Source organism: Acanthisitta chloris, unplaced genomic scaffold, assembly GCF_000695815.1.
Source record: "Acanthisitta chloris isolate BGI_N310 unplaced genomic scaffold, ASM69581v1 scaffold4829, whole genome shotgun sequence".
Classification (NCBI taxonomy): domain Eukaryota; kingdom Metazoa; phylum Chordata; class Aves; order Passeriformes; family Acanthisittidae; genus Acanthisitta; species Acanthisitta chloris.
Genome location: NW_008689635.1, coordinates 1 through 23216, shown reverse-complemented (window position 1 = coordinate 23216; position 23216 = coordinate 1). Strand labels below are relative to the sequence as shown.

The following is a 23216-nucleotide window of genomic DNA, read 5'->3' as shown; positions in this document are numbered from 1 at the left end:
TCAGAGGTCACTGAGTTTTATAATTATCTCCAAGCAATTTTCTCCACATCCTGTTAAGCTCTCTCTAAACAGCTGCGTGTGTTGCCATGCAGTTTCACCATCCCCTCCATTTAGAACTGCTTCCAACATAACTTCCGTTGCACCAGAAAAATCTGAATAGGAGCAGAGAGCTTTATCTATTGGAGGAAAAGAAACATAATTCAGTAAGCCACTGCTCCAGACAGTATATAATGCTAGAATGCATGTTAAAAAGAGTAAGTTGTAATGAATGTTTAAGGATCTCAGTTGCAACTACAACTTCCTCATGAGGGGAAGCAGAGGGGCAGGCAGTGATCTCTTCTCTCTGGTAACCAGTGACAAGACCCAAGGGAATGGCATGAAGTTATGTCAGGGGAGTTTTAGATTGGATATTAGGAAAACATTTTCCACACACAGAGTGGTTGGGCACTGGAACAGGCTCCCCAGGGAAGTGGTCACAGCACTAAACCTGACAGAGTTCAAGAAGCATTTGGACAGTGCTCTCAGGCACATGGTGTGATTCTTGGGGCTGTCTTGTGCAAGGACAGGAGTTGGACCTTGATGATCCTAGTGTGTCCCTTCTAATTCTGGATATTCTGTGACTGTATGCACCACACAAATTCATCTGTCCACCAGTGGAAAAAAAATGGAAAAAAGAAAATGAAAATATATATATATATAAAAGCCTTCAAATTTTTAGTTAGTATTTGTTTAGTACTCATGTTCAGAGGACCTAGTCAGGATTGATGCCACCAAACACAGAAACATCTATCCCTCCTAGTAAAACGTAAGTATTTTGTATGCACTGTGTTCTTGCTAGCACTGCTCTGTTGCAGGTAGGGCTGAGTATATTAATAAAACTGGGGTTTGTACCAGTTTTCATTAAATGCACAACATATTTCTTGACCTTGCTAAGAAACACTGAATTAGAAAAGTCAAAATACATTCACATTCAATTTTTAGTATTTGCACAATACTCTTTCCATATAAACGATTTATTTCCATTCACACCTCTGCTGCATGTAATTCATTATTTAAATTCCACACTTACCTCTCACCAGAGCAATTTCTGCTGTTGGAGATCTAAGTCTCCACTGTATTCTTCCACTCTGAAATGTGTGACTGCTTGTCCTAACTGAAACGTTATCTATTTTTAGACCGACTGACTTGCACTCAAACTTCCAGCTGATGGAAGCAGAGGATGACCCTTCCTTTCGGGCTAAATAAACCTAAATGGAAAGAAGACATAGTCAGCATGCAAAAACATGAGAGGACCAACACACATACCGAATCAATCCTTGTAACCAGGACATAAAAATCTTAAAATAAACACACTTTCATATCTTTGTCAAGCCTCCAAACCTTTAAAACTGTACAAAGTACAACTTTATATACAAGCTCCTTCTGCATCCTTAAATCTGTTCCACAGTTAGGTAATTGTATGTGTTCAATCCTTCACTAGGAAACACTAATCTATTTCAACATACTTAGTAAAATTCAAGCCATAAAAATACTTCAGCTTATGATTTAAAAAAAAAACCAAAACCCCAGACTTCTGTTTTGGGTTAGTTTCATTTAAATGCACAGGCCCTCACTTTGTTTGCTCAGTATCACTGATGCAAACTCTGTAATTAGCAGATTCTTCAGATGTGGCTGCACACCACTTCTCCTAGGACTTGACATGTCTTGGTGAAAGCATATCATACATGCCAGCCATATATAAGCCCTGTATTAACATTATATGAACTGCTAGAAATCTGCATAATTTAATGTGGTCCCAATGCTGTTCTAAACTTCACCTGGCTGAGCAGTCAAGCTCACATATTAACATTCATTAAAGTTACTATGAACCCTCACAAGAATTCTGTAATAAATGTCTGACAGTTCTTTACAGTCCAACATCTATTACCAGCAAACTGAGGTAACAGACATTACAGATTAAAGACTCAAAACTGCCATGGTCCTTTTGGAATCCTAAGTTAAGGGAATTTATCACAATTCTGTCATGCTCAGGCTTCTGATTAATGTCATACTGAATGGACTAAGACAGCTCTTTAATTTTTAACCTTGAAAGAATAACCCAGGATAAAATGGTAATAAAACACAGTAGGATGTTTTGCTAAAGATCTCACCCTAAGATAGAAATGTCATTGGCAGATTATACAACAGAATTTTAGTGTTACTAATTTCATGTTTAAGAAAGCTGAAAAACCCCAAAGGTGTGAGGTGTCACACTGAAGATCACCTATGAAAATGTAACAATTCCACCCGCTTTCATGGGATTATAATCTTAATGTTCATGAACATGCTGATCTCCACACATTTTTAAAGTATCTCAGCTAGTTCTACAAGAGATTTCCCTTGATCAGATGCTAGTGAACTGCTCTATTTGAGCAAGGAAGCCAGGACACTCAATTAATTACTATTTGATCGAGGTGCACAAAACAGGCCGTTAGGGATACAAATTAAAACATGGTTTAAAACTTGTTTCATCTTCCATTATAATATCCAAGCATTTAATCAGAAAAAGTGAGTTTCCTTTTGTGCCTTTTTGCATGTCCTCCAACTTTCAAACCTGCTATCCTGTTTCTTACATTGTTTGAAAAAAGTCTGAATCCTGGAAAAAAAAACCACGACAACTCAACTCAAAGTTGGCAATTCTTCTGGAAAACAAGCCTTTTAGAAATCCATGGATTTCATACCTGCAAATTCTTACATTCTTATTATCACCTACTGTGCTCTTCTTGTTTGAGCCCTGGTAGCCAAGTTATCTTTGGGTAATCTGATTGGATTTGTTTTGTACCTGTTTGAGTTGTATACTACAAAGTCAAGTGACACTGAATAGCAAGAAAATACACAAATATGATATGGCTACTACCAAATTGGCCAAGATGATTATTTATCTGAATTATTTTGCTCAACAACATTGCAAAGACAGAATACATAGCTGATGGTTATTTTCTATCACTCCTGGTCTAATACCTACAGATATATTTTCTGTGGCTTTTAGATTTAAAATTCCTTTCCATTCATCACATACTAAATGATAAATAAACATTTCTGTAAAGGCTCTTCTGGTTTTCAAGTTCTTGGACAGCTGCTAAATCAAACTCCAAAGCTGTATCTTAAAAAGCTACTAGAGGAGTTATGAAAAGAACATACCTTTCCTTTCCAAACCACCTTTCCTTTGCTGCTGTCTCCCATAATACAAACAACCCCCAACAAAAAGTCATTTTAGATTCTTACACAGACTTTCTGTAGGATGCAATTCCTGTAGAAATAACATGCCTTACCCACAAGCCTGAGATATACCTGGAGCTGTAGCTCCTAATTTCTCAAGGCCATTGTCTCATGCTTCTGAGGTGCTGTCGAATACAAGGGTAGTATTATTGCCTGGTCTTACAGATGAGTCCACCCTATTTTATCAGATTAGTAGAGCTGAGCAGACTTGTTCATTTCAGTGCTAGGACAGTATGTTTCTTGAAAAAGTGAGCATAACTCATCACTGCAGACTTGAAAAATATAATGTGCTGTCAGATTTCTAGCCAATCCTAGGGAAGCAAAAAACAGTTGTCCCTCATTCTGTATTTTGTTACTTCCTTTTACTATTCGTCTACCGTGTTGTGATATATTTTAAATTGTTCTCCTGTTCCCTTATTCTTTCTCTTTTATGTAGCATAACCTCTCCAACCTATTCCCCCATTGCATTGTGCGAGTCAGCTATGTTTAGACCCAGCACAGAAACCTCAGTAGACAGTTACACACTTAGCTCCATTTTCATCAATGGGAAGTAAACCACTGCCTAAGCTAGAAAAATGTTTGGTCAGAAACCCTTCAGACCAGTACAACTGCAGGGGAACAAAGCAATAAGATATAGCCCCTGACAAGAATGTTCAGTTCCACAGCTGGTTGCCATTGTGGGAAAAGCTGTTTGCTAGTAAATAACCCCTTCCCATCTCACAGGCATCAGCTCTCTTCCTAGATTTAGAGCATATGACTCTTCTGCTGCTCATTGTCCTCCAGATGGGAAGGATTCTGGGCAGGGTATACAATAATCTGGATAACTGACAGGATTTTGCCTTCTTGCAGATGGAACTGTAATATTTAGAATGACAATTTCTTCTTTTGGCTGTGTATCAAAGACACTACACTACACAGATACACATAAAGCTATTCCCCAAAACAACAATGAAGTATTTTTTTTAAAGAAGTACTGCTTTTCAATAAAACAGCATTTTCCCAAAAGCATGAGAAGAAAGCCATTCTTTCCAAAAGACAAGCTAAACTTAGTTCCCAAAGTCTTAAATCAGCTGGCAATCTTACCTGAAGCTTAACAGTAACATATATTAACATCAGCTAAGTTCCATGGACATGAAGAGAGGTTCTGATTCCAAACACTGGTGAGGAGTTTTCTATTTTACTGGAGTTATCACTTTTACAGTAGATTATACACTTCTAATTATTGCTATTCTTACCATTTTCCAATCTGTTTCAACCTTTCTCCAAATGCACTCTGCCTTCCAAACACCTGCTTCCCAGCCACTTATTTTTTCACTGTTGTTGGAAATCCGTGTATAACTATCATCTACTATATTGTAGGTGAGGTGGAAGAGTTTAGATGTCTTCTCCTTTTCAGAGGGAATAAAAAGCACTTCTTTTCTTTTCTGAAAAAGGCAAAAAATACAAGCACATTCATTCCTCAACACATTTCAATAAGACTACTTTTCTTTTAAACAATATGCCATGGTTTCCCAATTCACTTTTGCTGACAAGTGGAAAAAAGTCATTTTTAAGAAAGGTCAAGGACAAAAGCATTTCTGCAGAACAAAAGTTTTAAACCAGTTTCCTACAATAGACCTGCACCTTTCCCAGATGGAAGCAGTAATTTCCTTTTTAAAATTTTCATATAATTACTTCTAGAATTTTTCTTAAACTAATATAAAGTTAGCAAATTTAAGTAAGAAATTAACATTAGGGATAGAAAATTTATATGTTGAGTATATTTCTCATACTATCGGTAAGTAAATGGTTATTGTAAATAGCAAATGTAATTCTGACTACCACATACAGGTACTTGTGTATGACAGTTCACAAATCAACTTCAAAAAACTTAAGGTACAAACTTTGTAACTTTACAGTACTACTTCTTAAAAAAGTTTAAAAAAGGTTTGTCATTGCTCCTCTAACTTTACAGTACTACTTCTTAAAAAAATTTAAAAAAGATTTGTCATTGCTCCTGTAAGTTTCAACAAAGCAGAAATTAAATCTCCTAAACTAAGGAGAACTGAAATAAACTCAAACCTATGAAATACATTAATTTTACTGAACTGGTTCTGTTTAGGACTGTCAGTCATTCCACACAACAGGACTGCCACAAAATTGAGGTCAGACCCTTACATGCTGTCTCAAGCTAAACAGGACTATGATTCTGGGAAACTATCTCACCAAAAATTAAAATTTTGCTTTTGGAAATAGTATAAAACATTGATATGAAAATCAATCAAGCTTATTATTGAAGAGATTGCTTCATTTACACAATTATAATTACTCCCACATTGTTTTATTAACAAAAACAGTTGGTCAAAACCTACTTCCAGGTTATAACCAATAGTAACTAACAACACAAATAAACCTTTTAAAAAAATTTCCCCAATTGCTTTCAACTACCTTAAACTTTCTAGTTCTGTCACACTAACTAAAAGCAAAAAAAAAAAAAAAAATTTAAAAATTTATTAACTTTAAAGAACAAAACACATTTTAGATCAAACATTATTAGAACCAACAGATCACCATCAATCCTCCAATTTACTTGTGGACCTCTACTGAATTCACATCAAACTTGCACCTAATGTTCTTGCAAGATTCACTTTTTTGAACTAAATCTGTAGCTACCTTCCATGATGTCCTATTCCTTCTGCAGCCCATAATCACAGAACCTCTAGTTAGCTACCTCTAAGATGGTCATCAGTACAAAAGTTAAATACCTCTGGACCAATTTCACCTCTGGCTACTCGCCAAGCCATTGAACCTGATGTCCTTCCACCATACTCTCCAGGTTTCGGTGTTTTAGGAGAAATAAATTCAACAAGCTCCACAATCGTCCTTTCCAAGAGCTCTCTTTTTCTATTTTCTGACAAAGACTGTTGTCTCTGAAAAAAAAACATTTAGGAAAAAGTGGAAAATTCAGAAAAAAGTGGTATTTGTTATTCTGCTCTAGAGTGACACCAAGAGGGAAAAGTAGAATCGAAAAAAGACTAACATTTAAAGTCTAGGCTGACTGTTAGAAACATTAATTTTATACCACATACACAAATATAAACCACACAAAACTGCATGGTCATTTGACAGCAGTGCTTTCTCTGTGAGGCTGCATGCATTAACTATGTGGATTTCTTTTAACACAAGGTTTGTGCTGCGTTTTTAACACATTTGCTTGGACGATAAATACTTCCATAGCATATTTTATAGCTATTCATATGCATGCCATAGGTGTTCTCAATATTATTTGAGGGAAGAGAAGGGAAGAGTCATTTTCGGATCAAACTTCTCTTAGGTGGAGTGATTTGGTTGGCAACATTCTTGGTTTTGTGATTAAGCCCAAGCAAAAGATTCAGTTGGTCTTTGAAAGCGTTATTTCACTGTAACTAATTTTATCATGAACAAACTATGACACTCCTGGTTTCACAGATATCACAAAACAAAAAAAAAACTTCATTTCACATAAAGAGTGGAAAATAAAGAATTACGTAACACACTTTCTTTGCCTACATGAATAAAACTGCTAGCAGTTTTTTGGAACACAACTTTAAAAAAAATTCACTGAGAGGTTGGTGTGTTGTCTGCGTGACTTTCATGTCAAATATACAAAGTTGGTAAGTGAAGCCTTTTTTAACTGTGGATAAACACAGGGCTGGAAAAGTCTGAGTATGCAAACGGTTATACATCATCTTGTTTTGTGCTTTGGGGATCACTCCAGGCATGTACACTTGGCCCAGTAGGATCTGTAACTTCAGGCTGGTAAGTATGTCAATTATCACAGAATCATAGAATTTTAGGAGTTGGAATGGACCTAACAGATCATCTAGTCCAAACCCCCCTGCCATGGGCAGGGACACCTCCTCACTAAATCAGGTTGCTCAAGGTCTCATCCAACCTGGCTTTGAACAATGCCAGTGTTGAGGCATCTACTACCTCCCTGGGCAACCTGTGCCAGTATCTCACCACTCGCACAGTAAAAAACTTTTTTCTAATTCCTAAACTTCACTCCTTCAGTTTGACTCCATTACCCCTCATCCTATCATTGCAGTTCCTAAGAAAGAGTCCCTCTCCGGCTCCCTTGTAGGTTCTCCAGATACTGAAGAGTTGCTATGAGGTCTCCATGCAGTCTCCTCTTCTCCAGGCTGAACTGCCCCAATTTCCTCAGCCTGTCCTCATAGGGGAGAGGCTGAGGAAGTTCTCCAAAGCAGTTCTGACCACAAAAGTTTGCCTCTTAGGGATCACAAGAGAGGCATATGAAGGGTTTTTTTTTGTTCCAGACAACAATGTGGAACTGGATAACGGAAAGTTGATACAGAGAAATGAGAAACAGCTCCAGCAGAACAAATTCCAGATGCCAAACACCAGTGCTAACACAGCAAGAAGGGAATACACCTCTGCTTGTGCTGATGGATGACAAGCAGTGACTCCAGCAGTTCCTCATAAAACACCAGACCTTCCCTGAATCTAACAGTTGCCTGGACACTTTGGATATCCATATGAAGTACTACAGATCTCAGTCCAGCTCAGTGTAAGTTTGATATGGTTTACCCTAAGTTAACAATACCAATCTACAATTTTCTTCAAGCCATTTTGCTGTAGGGGAAACTCACTGTCAGGGGTCATCACCACTGAAATCAGTGATGCCACACAGAACTGGATGCCCCTTCTGTGCAGTTCTTGTAACAGTAGATGAAAAAAAACCCCAGCTGTTAAAGAATAGTGCTTCAACACAAAAAGGCTTCAGAAAACAGACACAAGAAATGAGTAAGTTTCTCACCTATAAAGAATACAAGTATTCTAATTCCTGTCATCGCCCCCCATCCAGCAGACTCTTTCATATAAATACTAACAGCATGTGAGACACGCATAATGGTCAGACTCTGCAGAGATCAACACTGCCTGTGCTGGGAAAACCTGTGATTACATTTCCTACCAACAACATTGTCATCAATACCATCCATGTACTAAAATGGGTTCCAAGAACTCTTATCAGCTGCCATGGCTCAAACTTCCTACTTTAGTTGTTTGTTTTTTAGTTAAGGTATGACCCTGTACACACATGCTCAGGCTCCACCTTTCTTCGGCAGAAAAAGGGAATAAGGAGGAATTGTGAACTGCACTTTGAAATTAGTTCTGCATCATGTGCAAGTTCTGCTGCTGATGTGTCCTGAAGGACTCTGTGCTTTCAAGAGACCAGTAACTTACAGTTTAAGTGGACCAACCGCTGGGTAAGCAACAGATAATCTGAGGACAGAAATTGAATTTTAAAGGTTTAACAAGGAATACTGCTTCATCTCACATCAATCACCATGCAATTCAATCTAAATTACTAGTTTTTCAACTAGAGTTGACCTGGCTGTAACTATAACCCTTCACAATCTCTACCAAAAAATTGGGGCCTGGAGCAACTAAAAACAATTTGCTTCCCTGCCCCACCATCCAATTTCCAATGAAAGCAGTGGAACGTTCAGGGTCCAATCTCCACTTTCTATAGGGATAACATAAAATGGACTGGAATAGGGCAGTGTCCATACAAAGCAGGTGAAGAAAATCTGTAGTCAGAGTGTGATATGGTACTACAGAATAAGATCGCATGGTGGGTAATCCAGTGGCTACACTACCCTGACCCAGATAAAACACACACAGTATTTTTGAGAAATAAAATAGTGCACTGAAGAAATTAAATTATCCTTGTCATCCATTTAACAGTGAGCCACTAAACATCCTTTGAACTGTTGTGTGGTCTCTGACAACTAAACAGACAGACAAGCAGAGAAATAATGAGCATAGCCACTGCTCTTTATGCAGGAAAGAACGACAATGATCTCACAGATTCCATTTTTGCTAACGTTGCAGTACAGGTGATAATGTACCCTGCATGCTGTGCTTCTCTTTAGTTGTAACCTAGAAAAACTGAGCTTAAACGATGCAGTGTTGGAGTTTTACATCAAATGATACAAAAACTACAATCCCTCCTAACATGGATCTAGTCTCTAGGAGATAATGGGAAAAGGGAAAGTTAGAGGAGGTCTCCGTATCAGGTATAGGCTGAATAGGCTGCAGTGAAGGAAACCATACTAGCTGAAGTGGAGACTTGTGACTGAACAGAGTAATGAAAACCTGCTTTAAGGCATCTCATTAGTTCCAGGAATGAGCTACCTTACTAATCTATGACTGCAGAAGCACCTGAATGCAACACGGAGAACCTCAGACAGCAACCTTTTAATGTTCCTTTGGTTCCCACTGCACTGTCATCTTAGTATGAAATTGTCCCTTGACTAGGGACAAATGTAATAAAAAAAAACTGTTCTTTTAGCAATTCAGTGACAAATTGCCTCTAAGCTCTTGAAATCCAATCCCAGCTATAACAGGAAAAAAAAAGAAAAGAAGCAAGAGCAGTTACTTTCATAAATTTATTATTTTAATAAATTAAATGAATCAAACATTCTGAACAGCTACTGGACAAAAAGTTTGTGTGGGAGGAGAGGAGTGTGAATATCATTCAGCTTATAGAAAGAGAGAGTTAGTTGCTTTTCAGAATAAGATACTATTAAAAAGACTGACATAGGTGTTCTAATAAAACCACAAAAAAGCTTTAATACTACTGGAAAGCAGTAGGGAACGTGTGCAGCATAGAGAAGAAAGGCCTGAGATTTTCCACATATAGAGAAAGGAAGTTAGGAGGAATACAAATAGTGTATTGGAAGCATAGCTTTCTTCCCTGTACTAAAATTAAGTTTTTATATGAAGTATGAGCAGAATGCTTGGTCTTTCTGTACAAAAAAATGCTCATGTCAGCTTGAGAGTGGCACAGTCCTATAAAGCAGGAGGAAAGGAGTAAGAAACAGGCCAACAGTCCAACATGCAGCACCATCCGTTGGAGACAGCAATGCCATTTTTAACTGAGGTTTCCTAAACTTCCCCAAGTCAAAGAGCATAATCCTACAGTGACCTTACTGCGTCGAGAAGGATGTCACACTTTCCTGATTCCATCAATATTGTCAGGGTAATTTTTCAACTTACTAGAGCCCCATTTCCAATGTGCTTTCCATACAGACAACTGACAGAGGAGTAGAGTGTGGTGACTGGTTTCTATTGCCAGTAGATCAGAAAAAAGGCCCTATCAGACCAGTTTTGTAGCCAGTGAGAGTTCAGTGCTTGGAAGGGATGCCATTAAGCTCCTGCAACCCTGCACAAAGGGCATGCATTCCTCAACTTGAATTTCTGATCCTTTACCTCCTTTTACTTTGCTACTCTGGTTAGCCTTCTCAGTGCTCCACTCTGCTATGTGACTAACTTTTCATTACTGTTAAAATGATTTCAAGCCCTGGCCGCAAACACAAGTCCAGCTCAGGCTCTTAGTGGGTGGCTGTAACTCTCAAGCCAGCAGGCCTCTACGAAGGCACAGTCTGCTTATTAAGCCATCAGCTGGATACTATCACTGGAACTAAGGTTTCCATGCATGGGCATTAGCCCTGTAAGGAAGTGGGGACAAAACAGGACCTCACAGGTGGTTCAAGATTTTATGGTATTCTAGTATACTGAACCAGGAAAACTTCATCTTATCCCAAGTAGGGAGTGGAAGAAGTTTAGCAGAGAGGTGCTGAGTGTGCTTGGGCTCTGTGACTACGACATGCAGGTACAAGTGGCTCCATGTGTTTTGGGGATGTTTGGCATGAATAGTGTATGTATATATACAGGTGGCTCTGAGCCAAAGCTCTGCTGATGGTATCTATGCTTTTTGAAAGTCTTGGAAAAAGCCTGTGAATCATTCCTCCCACCTCCCAGAGCTTGTAGAAAGTCACAGAGAGCAAATTAGGCCCACATTTTTTACAATTATAAATGCTATTGTTTTCAAGTTATAGCATTATTGACGTAGAAAATGCTCAGCCACCCTCAAGGAGCCCACAGACCTACAAAGCAGTTGCAGTTTACCCCCAGCATCTGTTGATCCTTAAGTCTACTCTAGAGTTGCTAACAAAAATAATATATACACATATATCTATGTAATAGATAATATGATAATTCTCTTCCATAGCATTATCTTATTTCCCAAAAGTTCAGCACTGTGACTGATTCTTATGTCTTCAGTGTAAAACGAGGTCTGTATAGTTAACAGAATTTTACACATCCATAGTGCATGGACATTCCTATCAGGTTACCAAATGCATTCCTTCGTTCAAGGACTTCACATTCTGGAGACACTCATGTTTCACTTAAGGAAATCCATCTAAGAAAAGCCACATACCGTTCTGTTTAGTGCATTAATTGTCTCACGCAGCATAGCTTCACTGAGTGCTGTCCTTCTGGAGAGTACTTCATTATGTTTGCAGCTGTATCTCCAGGTGACATCAACAACCTTTAGTGGAAGTTGAAGAAAATAAAACAACCAAAAATTATCATGCATCTTGCTTCATTTAAAGAGGCTACCTAATTAAAGCATGTTTTTCTATAATGATTCTGGAAATCACACCAATATGGAATACATTGCACACTTGCCTTAGGGCAAGTTTGTTTATTATTATTATCACCACTACTCTTACCTCATCTTTGGAGAATGCAATTATGTAGGAGAGCTTCTTTCCCCACCCAGTTTCATAGAGAAGGGGTTTATCACAAGCATTTTCACAGGGATCACAGTGAAGCCATCTTTTCTGAGATGAAGAATACACTTCAGTCCACACATGATCTATATAACAAAGGCCAAGAATAAACAATGAATTATAAGGATAGAGCCTCTCTTCTAATCTTGTAGAATACTTTAACTTTTCCCAGTTAAATGAGGCAACAGGTCAAAGAACATGTTTTCTGTTTATCTACATTCTGAAACATTACAAGAGTTTTTTATCTTTCTTTCTATCTTAGGAACACAGTCACATTTATCATTCTGCAGTCATTCATCTAAACTTCCTTGCAGACCTATATTTCATCTCATCAGACAAGATGGGAAAATGAAAGCATATTGTCTTTGCTAGCAGAACTGCCTAACTTCATACACTGCCTGATGGCTAACATAACCTGAGAAACAAAAAATATGCAATCTCATTTTGCATAGATTTGTATTAATGTTACAATACTCTAGAATACTGATACCTGTGCAGTCCCAGACATATCTAGCCTCAAACCCTACAGCTCTGCAACACAGTGTAAAACAGTTTGCCCACTCGCCACAGCGTCCACGTCTGGTTTCCAGAAGTTTTTCAGGGTTGTTATACCTAGAGGAGAAAAACAAACAAAAATACATTTCATCTTTCATAAATCATGACTGGTGTTCTGATGATTTGAACATATTTCAGTACCATCTAGTCACAAGCATTACACTTTGTGATTTCCCATGAATGTGAAAGGTTTGCCTGCAATAACAAAGCCCTACCTATACATTCTGCCAACATTAACATACTTTATTTAGAAGCTGTACTTCCAGTCAACAGTAAAAAAATAAACAAACAAAAAAACCCAAAACAAAACAAAACCAAAAAAAAACCAAAAAAAAAAAAAGGAAAAGAAAACCAGACAAGTATCCACAACAAGACCACAAAAAAGAAAGCAATATATTGGGTTTTTTTAAGTCTCTAATCTTGTAGACCAATTGCTGGTTCATCAACCATTCTATCATGTTACTTAAACCAGCTTCTCTAATCTTTCAACAACTTACCACTTGCTCACAAAACACACAAATGCAAAGCTCTTTCTTTAAAGACAAGAAAGAAGACAAAGCAAATCTCTGCATGCTCACCTTGGGAACCTATTACAGAACTGACACTGGTTACAGTAATGATTTTCCACTCGAGGAGCATTCCACCTTAGATCATCATCAGTAGGCAACAGGTAGTCACTTTTAGACTCTGTCTGCCCACCACACCTACTGCAAGGAAGGCTATTCACCCAATGAAAAAAGGAACTCTTAAACCAATCCAAAAGCTCCAACAGTAAGAAGTCCTCTTCATTCACATGTGCACCTGTAAAATTTACACAACACACACTTAGCTCAAATGGGAAAGTAATTAAGTTTAACTTCACAGTATCTATGCAGATCAGCATCTCTCAGCCTTTATTAAACTTTTGATGTATAAATATATATATTTCTAAGATATAAAAACTGTATTATAAAGCTTCATATATTACTTATGCACACACAAAAAAGAAAATCTGAATTGTCAAACTGTATATTAAAAGAACAAAAAACTGCACTGCTAAACACTACAGCTAGAGTGAAAATAAGAAATCGCTCAGAAAAACAAGACAGATATACATTGAAACCTGGTGAAGTTCCTCATGCCCCTCACTCTTTCAGGGCTTCAGAAGAGAATGTTAATTCTTTTTCTGCTCCTAAATATTATTTTCCTATACTTAGCTAGTAAACTAGAAATAACAATTGCTTTTTATTTCAAAATCCAAAAAAGCCAGATACTGGTAGCAGTCTTAGATGACCAGGTGTAATGGGAACAGTCTTTCTACAAACACAGCTTAATTATTATAAAATATGTGCATATGCCATGCAAACAAGTTGAGTTTCTTTCTAAGTTCAGCAAATAAAGACATTTCTCAGCTTACCCAAGGGTGACACAGGATGTCTTTAATTTTCTGCTCTGATCTTACCACACTAGACCACTAGACTCTTCTGGCCCATTTTCCAGTTCACAGGTATTGGAAGTTACTCAGACACTGTCACTGTCCTGACACCTGGATATAGCCCCACTTTACTGAAGTATCAAATATAGAAATCCAGTCTTTCAAGAGAGATCCATCCCTTCTAACTCCTTACAACTTTTAAATGCATATGCCCAGAGATTTAAATGCTTTAAATGCTCCAATGCCCAGAGAGAGACTCTTCCTTCAAATAAGTTTTGAATTAACTCCATCACCAAGGCCCCACTGCAACCACAGGCATTAACCCCTGGTTATTTTTATGTACTACACCTTGCTTCTAGTTACAGCACAGACAGGTTTGACTAATGGATACCAACATACAGAACTAATGTATTAAAATGCTGTTTAAAGGAAGCTGAAAGAAGCTGCACCAAATTTGTGCACTAGTTCCTTTTGCAGGATGGTGAAGAAAGACTTGGTGAGATATGTGCTTTATTTATTTAAGCTCATCTTGCTCTGAAGCTGCAGTCACCTTTGTACAAAAGATTCTGTAGGGGCCCCAATGCTATTAAACACACATCGCCAAGACATGGGAAGAGATCATCTGTTAATCAAAGCATGAACATCTGACTTCTAATTATAGTAAAATTTCCGTTTTTACTTATGTACATGAAAACCCTTTGTGCTGGAACACTCAGAAAAGGGCTTACTGCTTATAAAATAGATATGCTTGTATATTCAATCTCCTAAAAGCTGAATGAGAGGATTTCAAGCACAGGCCATGCTCTCTTTTTCTGTGTAACAATCATCAAATTAGAAACCATCAATGAAACTTTCACTGCTATGATATGAACATTCTTCTCTTGGTTTGTAAAATAAATCCTTCATTAAAACACCGCAGGAAAGAATGACCAATGTGATTTATCTGAACAAAAAACAGTCATTTGTGACATGCAGCTATTCTTTACTGTGCAGTCCACCCTTCTAACAGACTGTGGTAAAGGGAAAAAGCAATAAAACAAATCTATAGTTCTGATCAAATAACTAAGCTTCCTAGCATAGTATTTATGACCCAAAAATGCTTATTATGTATAAGTCCTAAAACCAAGTGTCCCCAGCACTCAGTAGTGATTCCCAGAGGTGGCTGTCCTAATATAGCACTACAGGTAAGCCAAAGCAGCTGAAATGGCCAATCACCTGTATATCTCACACAGGCCATAACCCAAAAAATGTTTCTATAAAGCTGTTTCAAGCTGTCACAATCCAGAACAGTGGAATTCCATCCTTTCCCCTTTATTTATATCTCAGTTAAGGTCTGGAAGTTATTTTGAATAGATCAGCTTGATTCCTTGGGAAGAAGCACCTAAAAACACTACCCTCCTCCTTCCTCCCACTTTTTAAGCAATGAGCAGAGCAGTATTAGAACAAATTCTAAGAGGTCTGCTTGTCCTTTTTAAAGGAATTTAGTAGTTGTCATTTATTACTGATAAACCTGTTTTCTCCCATTGCACTGTCCTACACTGCTGGAAGACAATGTTTTGTATTGTTCATGTGCTTTCTTATTTACCAGTACAGTTTGACAAAAAAGAAAAATTGCTAAGAAAATCCATTGTCAAAAAGTTCCCTAGTGCCAAAAGTACAATTACATAGTAGTGTGTGGCTCTATGAGACATCACAAAGTAATTTATAAAAAAAAAAAAAATTAAAAAATGAGAAGAGCTTATTTTTCGTTTGCAAATCAACAGCACTCCCACAAAGTTAGGAGAATTGCTTCAAACAGAGTCTTCTATCAAAGATCCACAGTGTAAAGGATTCTTTTTTGAAAAAATAAATACAATTCTACCCAAGATTTTTATATTTATTTGTATTTATAATAGTATTAACTTTATTGCATTTACTTTATAGGGGTTTTTTAAATATTTTTAATATTTATCCTATAGAAGTAACATCTCACTATATTGCTGAAACAAATCTAAAACTGTTACCTGAAAATAAAAATATGTAACTTTAACTGCCAAAAACTTCATACATTCAAAACAAATTAGCATTTATGAAGAAAATATAAATTTTAGCCACTGATGCCACAAGTATTTATGCCTGCATTTCCCACCTAGCTCCAAGAGGATGGCATGAGAACCACCCTTATCACTAAAGCATTAAGAAGAAAGGCAATTCTGTGTATCACAGTGCATCTTGGACAGGTCTTACACACCATGCCACCAATATAACTTTAAAAAAAGAGAAGCAGCATGCAAACATTTTATTCTGAATTAAGAACTGTAGTATGTACGGTAAAATTGCAAGTGACACTTTCAAAACAATGACAAATGTGCAACAGCACACCCTCACCCTGTTCGTTTCCCCAGCACTGTTTAACACTATTTCAGAAATTACGATTCCAAAATTTCTACATGAAAGCAGTAAAGGATGGATGACAAAAAGGAATTGAAAAAATAACAGAGGGAGTGGGAAACTAGGAAGAAAGTAATTCCAATTTAGAAACAGCATTTGGAACCTGCAGACATATGACCAAATACACACACCCAATGCATAGTATGTTTGAAAGAATATTTGTAGTTTCATGTACGTTATAACTTGGCAGCATTACCTTTGTCCAGTCTTGTAGCTTGTGCTAGTTTTTTCTGAGCCTTCCTTTTCAATTCCTGGAGTGGAATTGCAGCTAGTGCTTTCTGCTGAATAGAAGGATTCTCATACATCATTACAAGATCCTTAAAATTTGTTTGAAGTGTTTTCAAGATATTTGCAGCCTGCAAAAGGATTTTCAGTCACATGATGGTTTATGAACTTCTACCTTAAGGCAGAAGAACCAAGCTCTCCTATTTTAGTTTAGGTCAGTCATAATCCTACACTCATATTTACATTATATATTTCTTTACAGGTGAATTTTTATTTGCAAAAATATCAGCAAAAACTGCAGACACCACCACCCAAACTGCAAAGCCAGCCTTGTCACCTCTGAGCATTCCAAATGGTGTCCCGAGTTAAAAGAGTACTGACTCAGAGAGAAGATAAAAATGTTTCTGAAGACACCTCTAATAGCAAAATTTTTTACTTCTTCCTCTCTCCTCACCCTCCCACCTTTCATTTGAACACCTTTCACCTGAAATCCACAAAAGAACCTGTAATCAGTTTCATTTCCTGGACACTGCTACACCAGTTCACAGAACTCTATCACTGATGAATGCTGCTTTTCCATTTCTTATTCATGAATGATGCTTGTCTATTTCTACTTCCTTTTCTCCCAGATCAACTGACACAGAACTGAATAGAGAGTCCTGTGACCATAAACTGAACAGTGTGTTTCAGCAGAAATTGGGTATTAGAACTAGGCTTCTTCAGTCAGTCATCCTAAGTGTCACCTAGTGGCAATTGCATGTTGCACTCAGTAAGGTACACCCATAGCTACTAAAATAAACAGCTAAAGTTAATAATAATGGAGTTAGCAGCAGTGCAAACTTTTCCCACCCATTTTAAAGGGGAACAATAGAGAAAGCAAAATGGGATTTTAGAATTAAGGGTCTGGGATATTTTGGGGGGAAGCACGTGGCACTGCTAAATTACCTTTTCTCTACTGCTAGATCATCCTTCAGCCTTCAGCCTTGTTAACTACCACCTTAATTTAATCAAATATCCTACACTTTCCTGAGATGCTGGCAGCAAATGCACCAGAATACACAGGTGTGGAACTCTTCAGAAGATAACTTCTTTCAAAGGAGTACTAAAACTACAAGTGATTTTATGATAAGAAATGCTGAAGAGACACATGAGGCAAAATAATGATGGGTTTGGCCCCTAGAACTGTGCCTTTTAGGAATATTCCTCTACTGTCTCAGGTGAGCCACTTTTCCCTGTGCTCCCATGAATGACAGGTCTAACACATAGGCAAGAAGAAAAAAAAGCTTGCACTACAAAAAACACTCTAAATCTCTCTGACATTTGTCAGCAGAGCACACAACAATAATACAACTATAACTGCAGTGTACTTGCTGAAAAACAAAAGTCCCACTGCTGTGCAAGCAAAATGACCAAACCACAGCCAGGAGGTATTTTATGGCCTTCCTTCCAATCAGCCCAGACTATACAGATCAAATTCAATGGCTTCAGAGAGCTATCAGTATAGCTCCCTGTAGAGATCAGCTGAGAAACAGCATCCTAATTAAGTACCAACATTGCATTACCAATGTGTCTAAATTGTAGTAAGTTTGGTCCCACCACCCATGCTGAATCTCAAGAAGCATGAGACAGCTGAGGACAAATGGACCCACAACTCTGACGGCTATTGTATGTCAGGGCAGAACAACTAGAAATGAAGAGGCTTAACCTCGGAATACATTTGGTCAGCTTGAAATATGCAACATTATTCTCACTGCAAGATCAACTTTTAACACTTGCAGTACTGAGCAATAAATCACTCTAGAGGTTTCATAATCACTTCCAGACACCATTGCAGAAAGTAGTTGAAGCAGTAAAAATCATGAAGGAGGCCAAAAAAAAAAGACAAACCCAAATCCTCCAAATTCAAATAAACCTCATTAGTATATTTTAGAGGCAACTACTATCATGCAAACATAATTAGATGAAATGTCTCAGTGTTTAAATGCCTACAACAGTTCCTTTCTCAAAGGACATTTTGGGTGATGATGGGTCACTGAGTACTCTACCCCCAAAAGCCATCACTTCAGTTTATGCTTTGTCACTTCTCACCCACTGATCTTGGATAGGTATTAGGAAGAAATAGTATGTCAAATTAAGCACCCAACAATATATTGATAATACAAATTAAAAGAGACAAAGTGTGTTTAAGGATGTATGGGAAGTGAGCTTCTGGAAGGATTCATCTTACACCATCTTATACACTGAAGCGACACTGGTTCCAGGGGGGAAAATTCTTTAGAAGGTTAAACCAACGCATCCTTAAAAGCTTTCAATGAAAGGCATAACTTCACTTTTCAAAGCTGACATGTTGAGAGTCTTCTCCCATCAGGCCAGTTAACATTAGGTATAAGGACTCTGCCTCTGTCTTGAATAGGGAATGGCATCTCTATCTCTTGGACAAAGGAAGCTAAGAGTTAAATCAATATGGATTTGTCCTTGCCTGGCTCAATTCTCGTTTCTCATAAGAGACACATGAAAAAAGAAAACCCTCCTCACAGGCTACATACACATAGAGGTCATAATGCACGAACCAAGACACCAACAATTACAAATGCTATGGTTACGCTCCTGCTCTTTGATAGCTCTCAAGCACCAAAACAAAGTATACAGCCCTACTTTTAGTTTCTCGCTCCTCCCCTTGTTCCTTCATACTGCTGTTCCCTTCCAATACAAATCAGCTCTTTTTTCATGACACCCAAGAAAACACTAACAGACATCTTCAACAAAATCTCTTGCTAATATTCTATTTAGATGTATTTCATGTTTAAGTTGCATTGAGCACTCATATAAACTTCAGAAGCCATTGGAAAAATGTAAAAAATAATTCTCTAGTTCAGCTTCTTGCTCAAAGCAGGATTACCTATGAGGTCAGACCAAGTTGCTCAAGGCTTTACTCAGATGGGGCTTAAAAATGCGCTCATTTGGAGACTACACAGCTTCTCTGAGCAACCTCTCCCAACAGTTAACTCTTCTTCAATCTTTATATTCCAGACTAATGAACCTGTAAAGTTTTCAGGTTATAATTACCATCCCGAGAGACTGCACAAGTGATGTTTCTGGTTGCCGACGGGTAGAGGGAAGAACAGAGTCAGCAGGTCTTGAGGGCCGTTGTGCTACTGTCTGAGTGCTGCCAACAGTTTCAGAGGATCCTGATCTGTGGACTTGGTTTGACTCATTCAGTCTGCTACTCCTCTCTCCAGCAATTAAGTCTCTGATTTTACGTAGTTGCTCAATAGAAGCTTCCTTAGGGAAAACCAGGTGAGTTTCTCCCTGAAATTCAGACAAATTAATACAATAGTTAATGCAGGTCTAAGCTAGTCAATAGTCCCTAGCTATAGCTAACAGTTCACTGGAAGTTAGCATGCTAAGGCTTGGCAGGATTCACCTTTCAGATTAGGTCCCTTACAGCAGAAGCCTGAGGTTTCTCACAGCTTCAGAAGCTGTCAGATCAAAAACCTATGGTCAAACTAGAGAAAAAGGGTTTATAATATGCTTTTGTCAGTAACTTATTTTTCAGAGCCATAAATGGACTACACAGTTATGGTTTGGCAGAGAAAGCAGCTACAACAGAAAAGAACAACAAATGCTCAGTTCTCACAGTACAGCAGTGAAATGCTAGGCAACACAGGAGGACAGCCAATGCTGGGGGAAGAAGCCTCTACAATAGCATCTGCTGAGAATTCTCTTCCACACCAATATCTTGTAGGTTTAAGTTATCAGATAGGAAATATTATTCTTATTGAGACCTGTACCTGGGTTGATTTCTGAGTTTTAGTTTTGATTGTAACATGATTAATGGTAGCAGAACAAAAGACCAGTAATTGTGACAGATGCAAACAGCAGCATACTTAAAGAAGTAGGTTACTAAAAATGTGAATACCCTGAAACATTCATACTTTAGCAGTTTCAGTTTCTACCACTGCAGCAGCACTTCCGTTTATTAAGCTCTTTATCCACAGTTAGGTCACCTGTCATTGCAGATGCAGTGCTTCATGCTAACATGTAAAATCACTACAAAAACTAAATGAAATGTATCAATCCTTCAGAAGAGTCCTCATTTTTTAACTGGGAAAGTTGGCTTACCAAGCCTCGACTGACACAATAACCGTAAGACTGAGCCACACTCTCAGAAACCTGCTTGAGTGTTTCACCAGCAGTACCGATTACCTCATGGCTGAAATACATCATTAGAAGTCTCCTGAGCACCACCATGAGGATAAATCCACAGACCATTTCTCCCTCTGCAGTCACCATTTCCCTCAGCTTACTACAGTTTTTTTTATAAATTGGAACAGTTACAAAATTAACTTTACCCAAAAAAAAGGCAGAGATCTCATGACAGCTGGATCTAGGTAACATAATGTACATGTCCATACATTAGTGTGGCACCAAACACACAAATTAAGAGCAAAGCTAGAGCAAGAGCTTTGCACCATTAAACATGAGCTAGGTTTTCACCCCAGCTCTCCACTAATTACAAAGGCTGCTTCTAGCATAACAAGCTTTGGCAGTTTAAGTTCAGGCAGTGGAATAGGCTGCCCAGGGAGGTGGTGAAGTGACCACCCCTGGGGGTGTTTACAAGGTGCTGGGTGATATGGTTTAGGGGTTACAGTGGTAGTGCTGGGTGGACAGTTGGACTGGATGAGCTTAAAAGTCTCTTCCAGCCTTGATGCTTCTATGATTCTAACTTCCACCAAGACCAGAACCATTTCAGGACACAAAGCAATCTTTGAGATACATCTTTCTGACGGCAACAGAATTCACTCAAAACTATTTTAGGGTACAAATTCCTAACTTTTTTAAATGGGTTAAAGACTCACCCTCCTACTACTACTTGAAAAGTCTACTGCCCTTCACTGCTGTCATGACAACACCAGCACTTGTGCAACTCCACTGAGAACTGGCTGAAAAATACTTACGATTTTGTTTCGGGGGATTAACTTTTAATCACATCAACTTTACTCACTATGGGGTCACAGAAGCTCTACAGACAGTAGGAACAAGAAGGAGAAGAGCAGGGCTTTCTCTTTTTTTTCCTCCCCTCTCTTTGAAATAACAGTTCAACACTTACAGTGTGTGATGTCCACCTAATAGCAGGTTGCTACTGAGAGAAGGAGTTTTAACCCTAGTTCCCACAATTTCCTTTGTGCCATCATGGATATCTATCTGCCCATTAAACAAACTAGTAGTGCACTTGAACAGCAGAAAACCAACCTGGTCACAGATTAAGTTAGTTCTAGCTCCACCACATTTCTGAATTATTTCATCTAAATTCTCTGCTGGTTAACTGCAGGTATTTGCAGGCAACAATTGAGAGAAAATTGCAATTGGCTTAAAATCCATTGCCTTGCAACTGGGGAAGCAGGAAAAAAGTTATCCAGTTTTAAATTTTAGCGTGTAAACTGATGAAGACACCAGAATTAACTAAATTATACTCACCTCTTGAAACCCCATCTCAAATAAACATTCAACTGCTCCTCTGACAGGCAGCAGCCTTGTGGAAAATGCTGGATTTCCAATCCGAATTAATCTGTATTTTTCTTCATAGGGATTCCTGAAGAAATTGAAAGTTGCAATTATGCTTGCAAATTAAGTAAACATTTAAAAGCTGAGTAACTACACTTTAAGAGTTCCTTTTATAAAGCTTAGTTTCTGTGTAGGCAGAATGTGAAACCTACCTAAAACTTTGATTTAATCCATGTCCTTCTGCACTTTACTCCAAGTTACAAACTGGTGCTAAATCTTAGTTTGCCACTTCAATTCATAATTACCTATTTTGCAGTCCTACCCAGCAGGACTCAGTCTGCAGTGACACTTAAGAGACAACTTCACATCTCCCTCCACTTTGCAGCATTCTAATTGAACTCTGGTTGACGCTGGATAGCTCTAGTCCCACCATGGATGCTACGCTAAACTGCTTCTTACATGGGCAAAACTTCTCGAAGGGCTACCTCTCCATTCCCCTTTGCTTTCAAATCTTAAAAGCCTTCTTCTCTTGCCTCTTTCTGTACAAGGAGTCAGCCCAGGACCCACCATCCTGTGTCACACAAGCAGCTGCCAAACCAGACACAGGCAGGGAGGGGCAGCTCCTACACTTCGGGCTGCAGGAAGACATCAAGGTCAATCACACATATTGGTGTGTATGTGCACCCTACAGAGTCAGCTCACAAAAATTCAGCTATAATTAACTGCCGGTACCAGCCTCATATTGGTGTGTATGTGCACCCTACAGCGCCAGCTCACAAAAACTCAGCTATAATTAACTCCCGGTACCAGCCCTGCTAAGTCAGAAGGGGAATACAAGAATAAAATCAAGTTACTATTTTAGCTTACTTAAATCAAGCCGCTATCTTAGCTTACTTAAACCGAGTTACTATTTTACCTTACTTGTTATCCACCCACTGATTTTTAGGTGGCTGGACGCTTGCAGAGAACCGGGGACAACACATGATTTTGTGTTTTAACACCAAAAAACCAGAACAAACAAACAAACAAGAAACAAGCCTTCAAAACAAACCAACGACCGATAAAGAAAGAAAGAAACCCCCGAAACACTACGTGTGACAAGCAGCCTCACTTTGAAATGACGACAAAAAGACGCGAGATGCTTTCGAACTTGGCTGTTACATAAGGAAGTTGGATCACGCGGCTCATCACCGCGATGGTGTCTGGAG

At 38.3% G+C, this 23216-nt stretch overlaps 1 protein-coding gene across 1 annotated transcript; it reads right to left on the bottom strand.

Annotated features, from left to right (window-relative positions):
• On the bottom strand, positions 1–23196 carry NGLY1 (N-glycanase 1). The gene is made up of 12 exons (XM_009081485.1): positions 23120–23196; positions 21982–22123; positions 19570–19812; positions 16475–16634; positions 13013–13235; positions 12370–12491; positions 11820–11965; positions 11525–11635; positions 6003–6167; positions 4494–4682; positions 1070–1247; positions 1–176 (listed from the first exon to the last, which is right to left on the bottom strand). The coding sequence occupies exons 1-12, from the start codon at positions 23194–23196 to the stop codon at positions 1–3; spliced, it is 1932 nt and encodes a 643-aa protein (XP_009079733.1).
• Between the last annotated feature and the right edge of the window lie 20 nt (positions 23197–23216).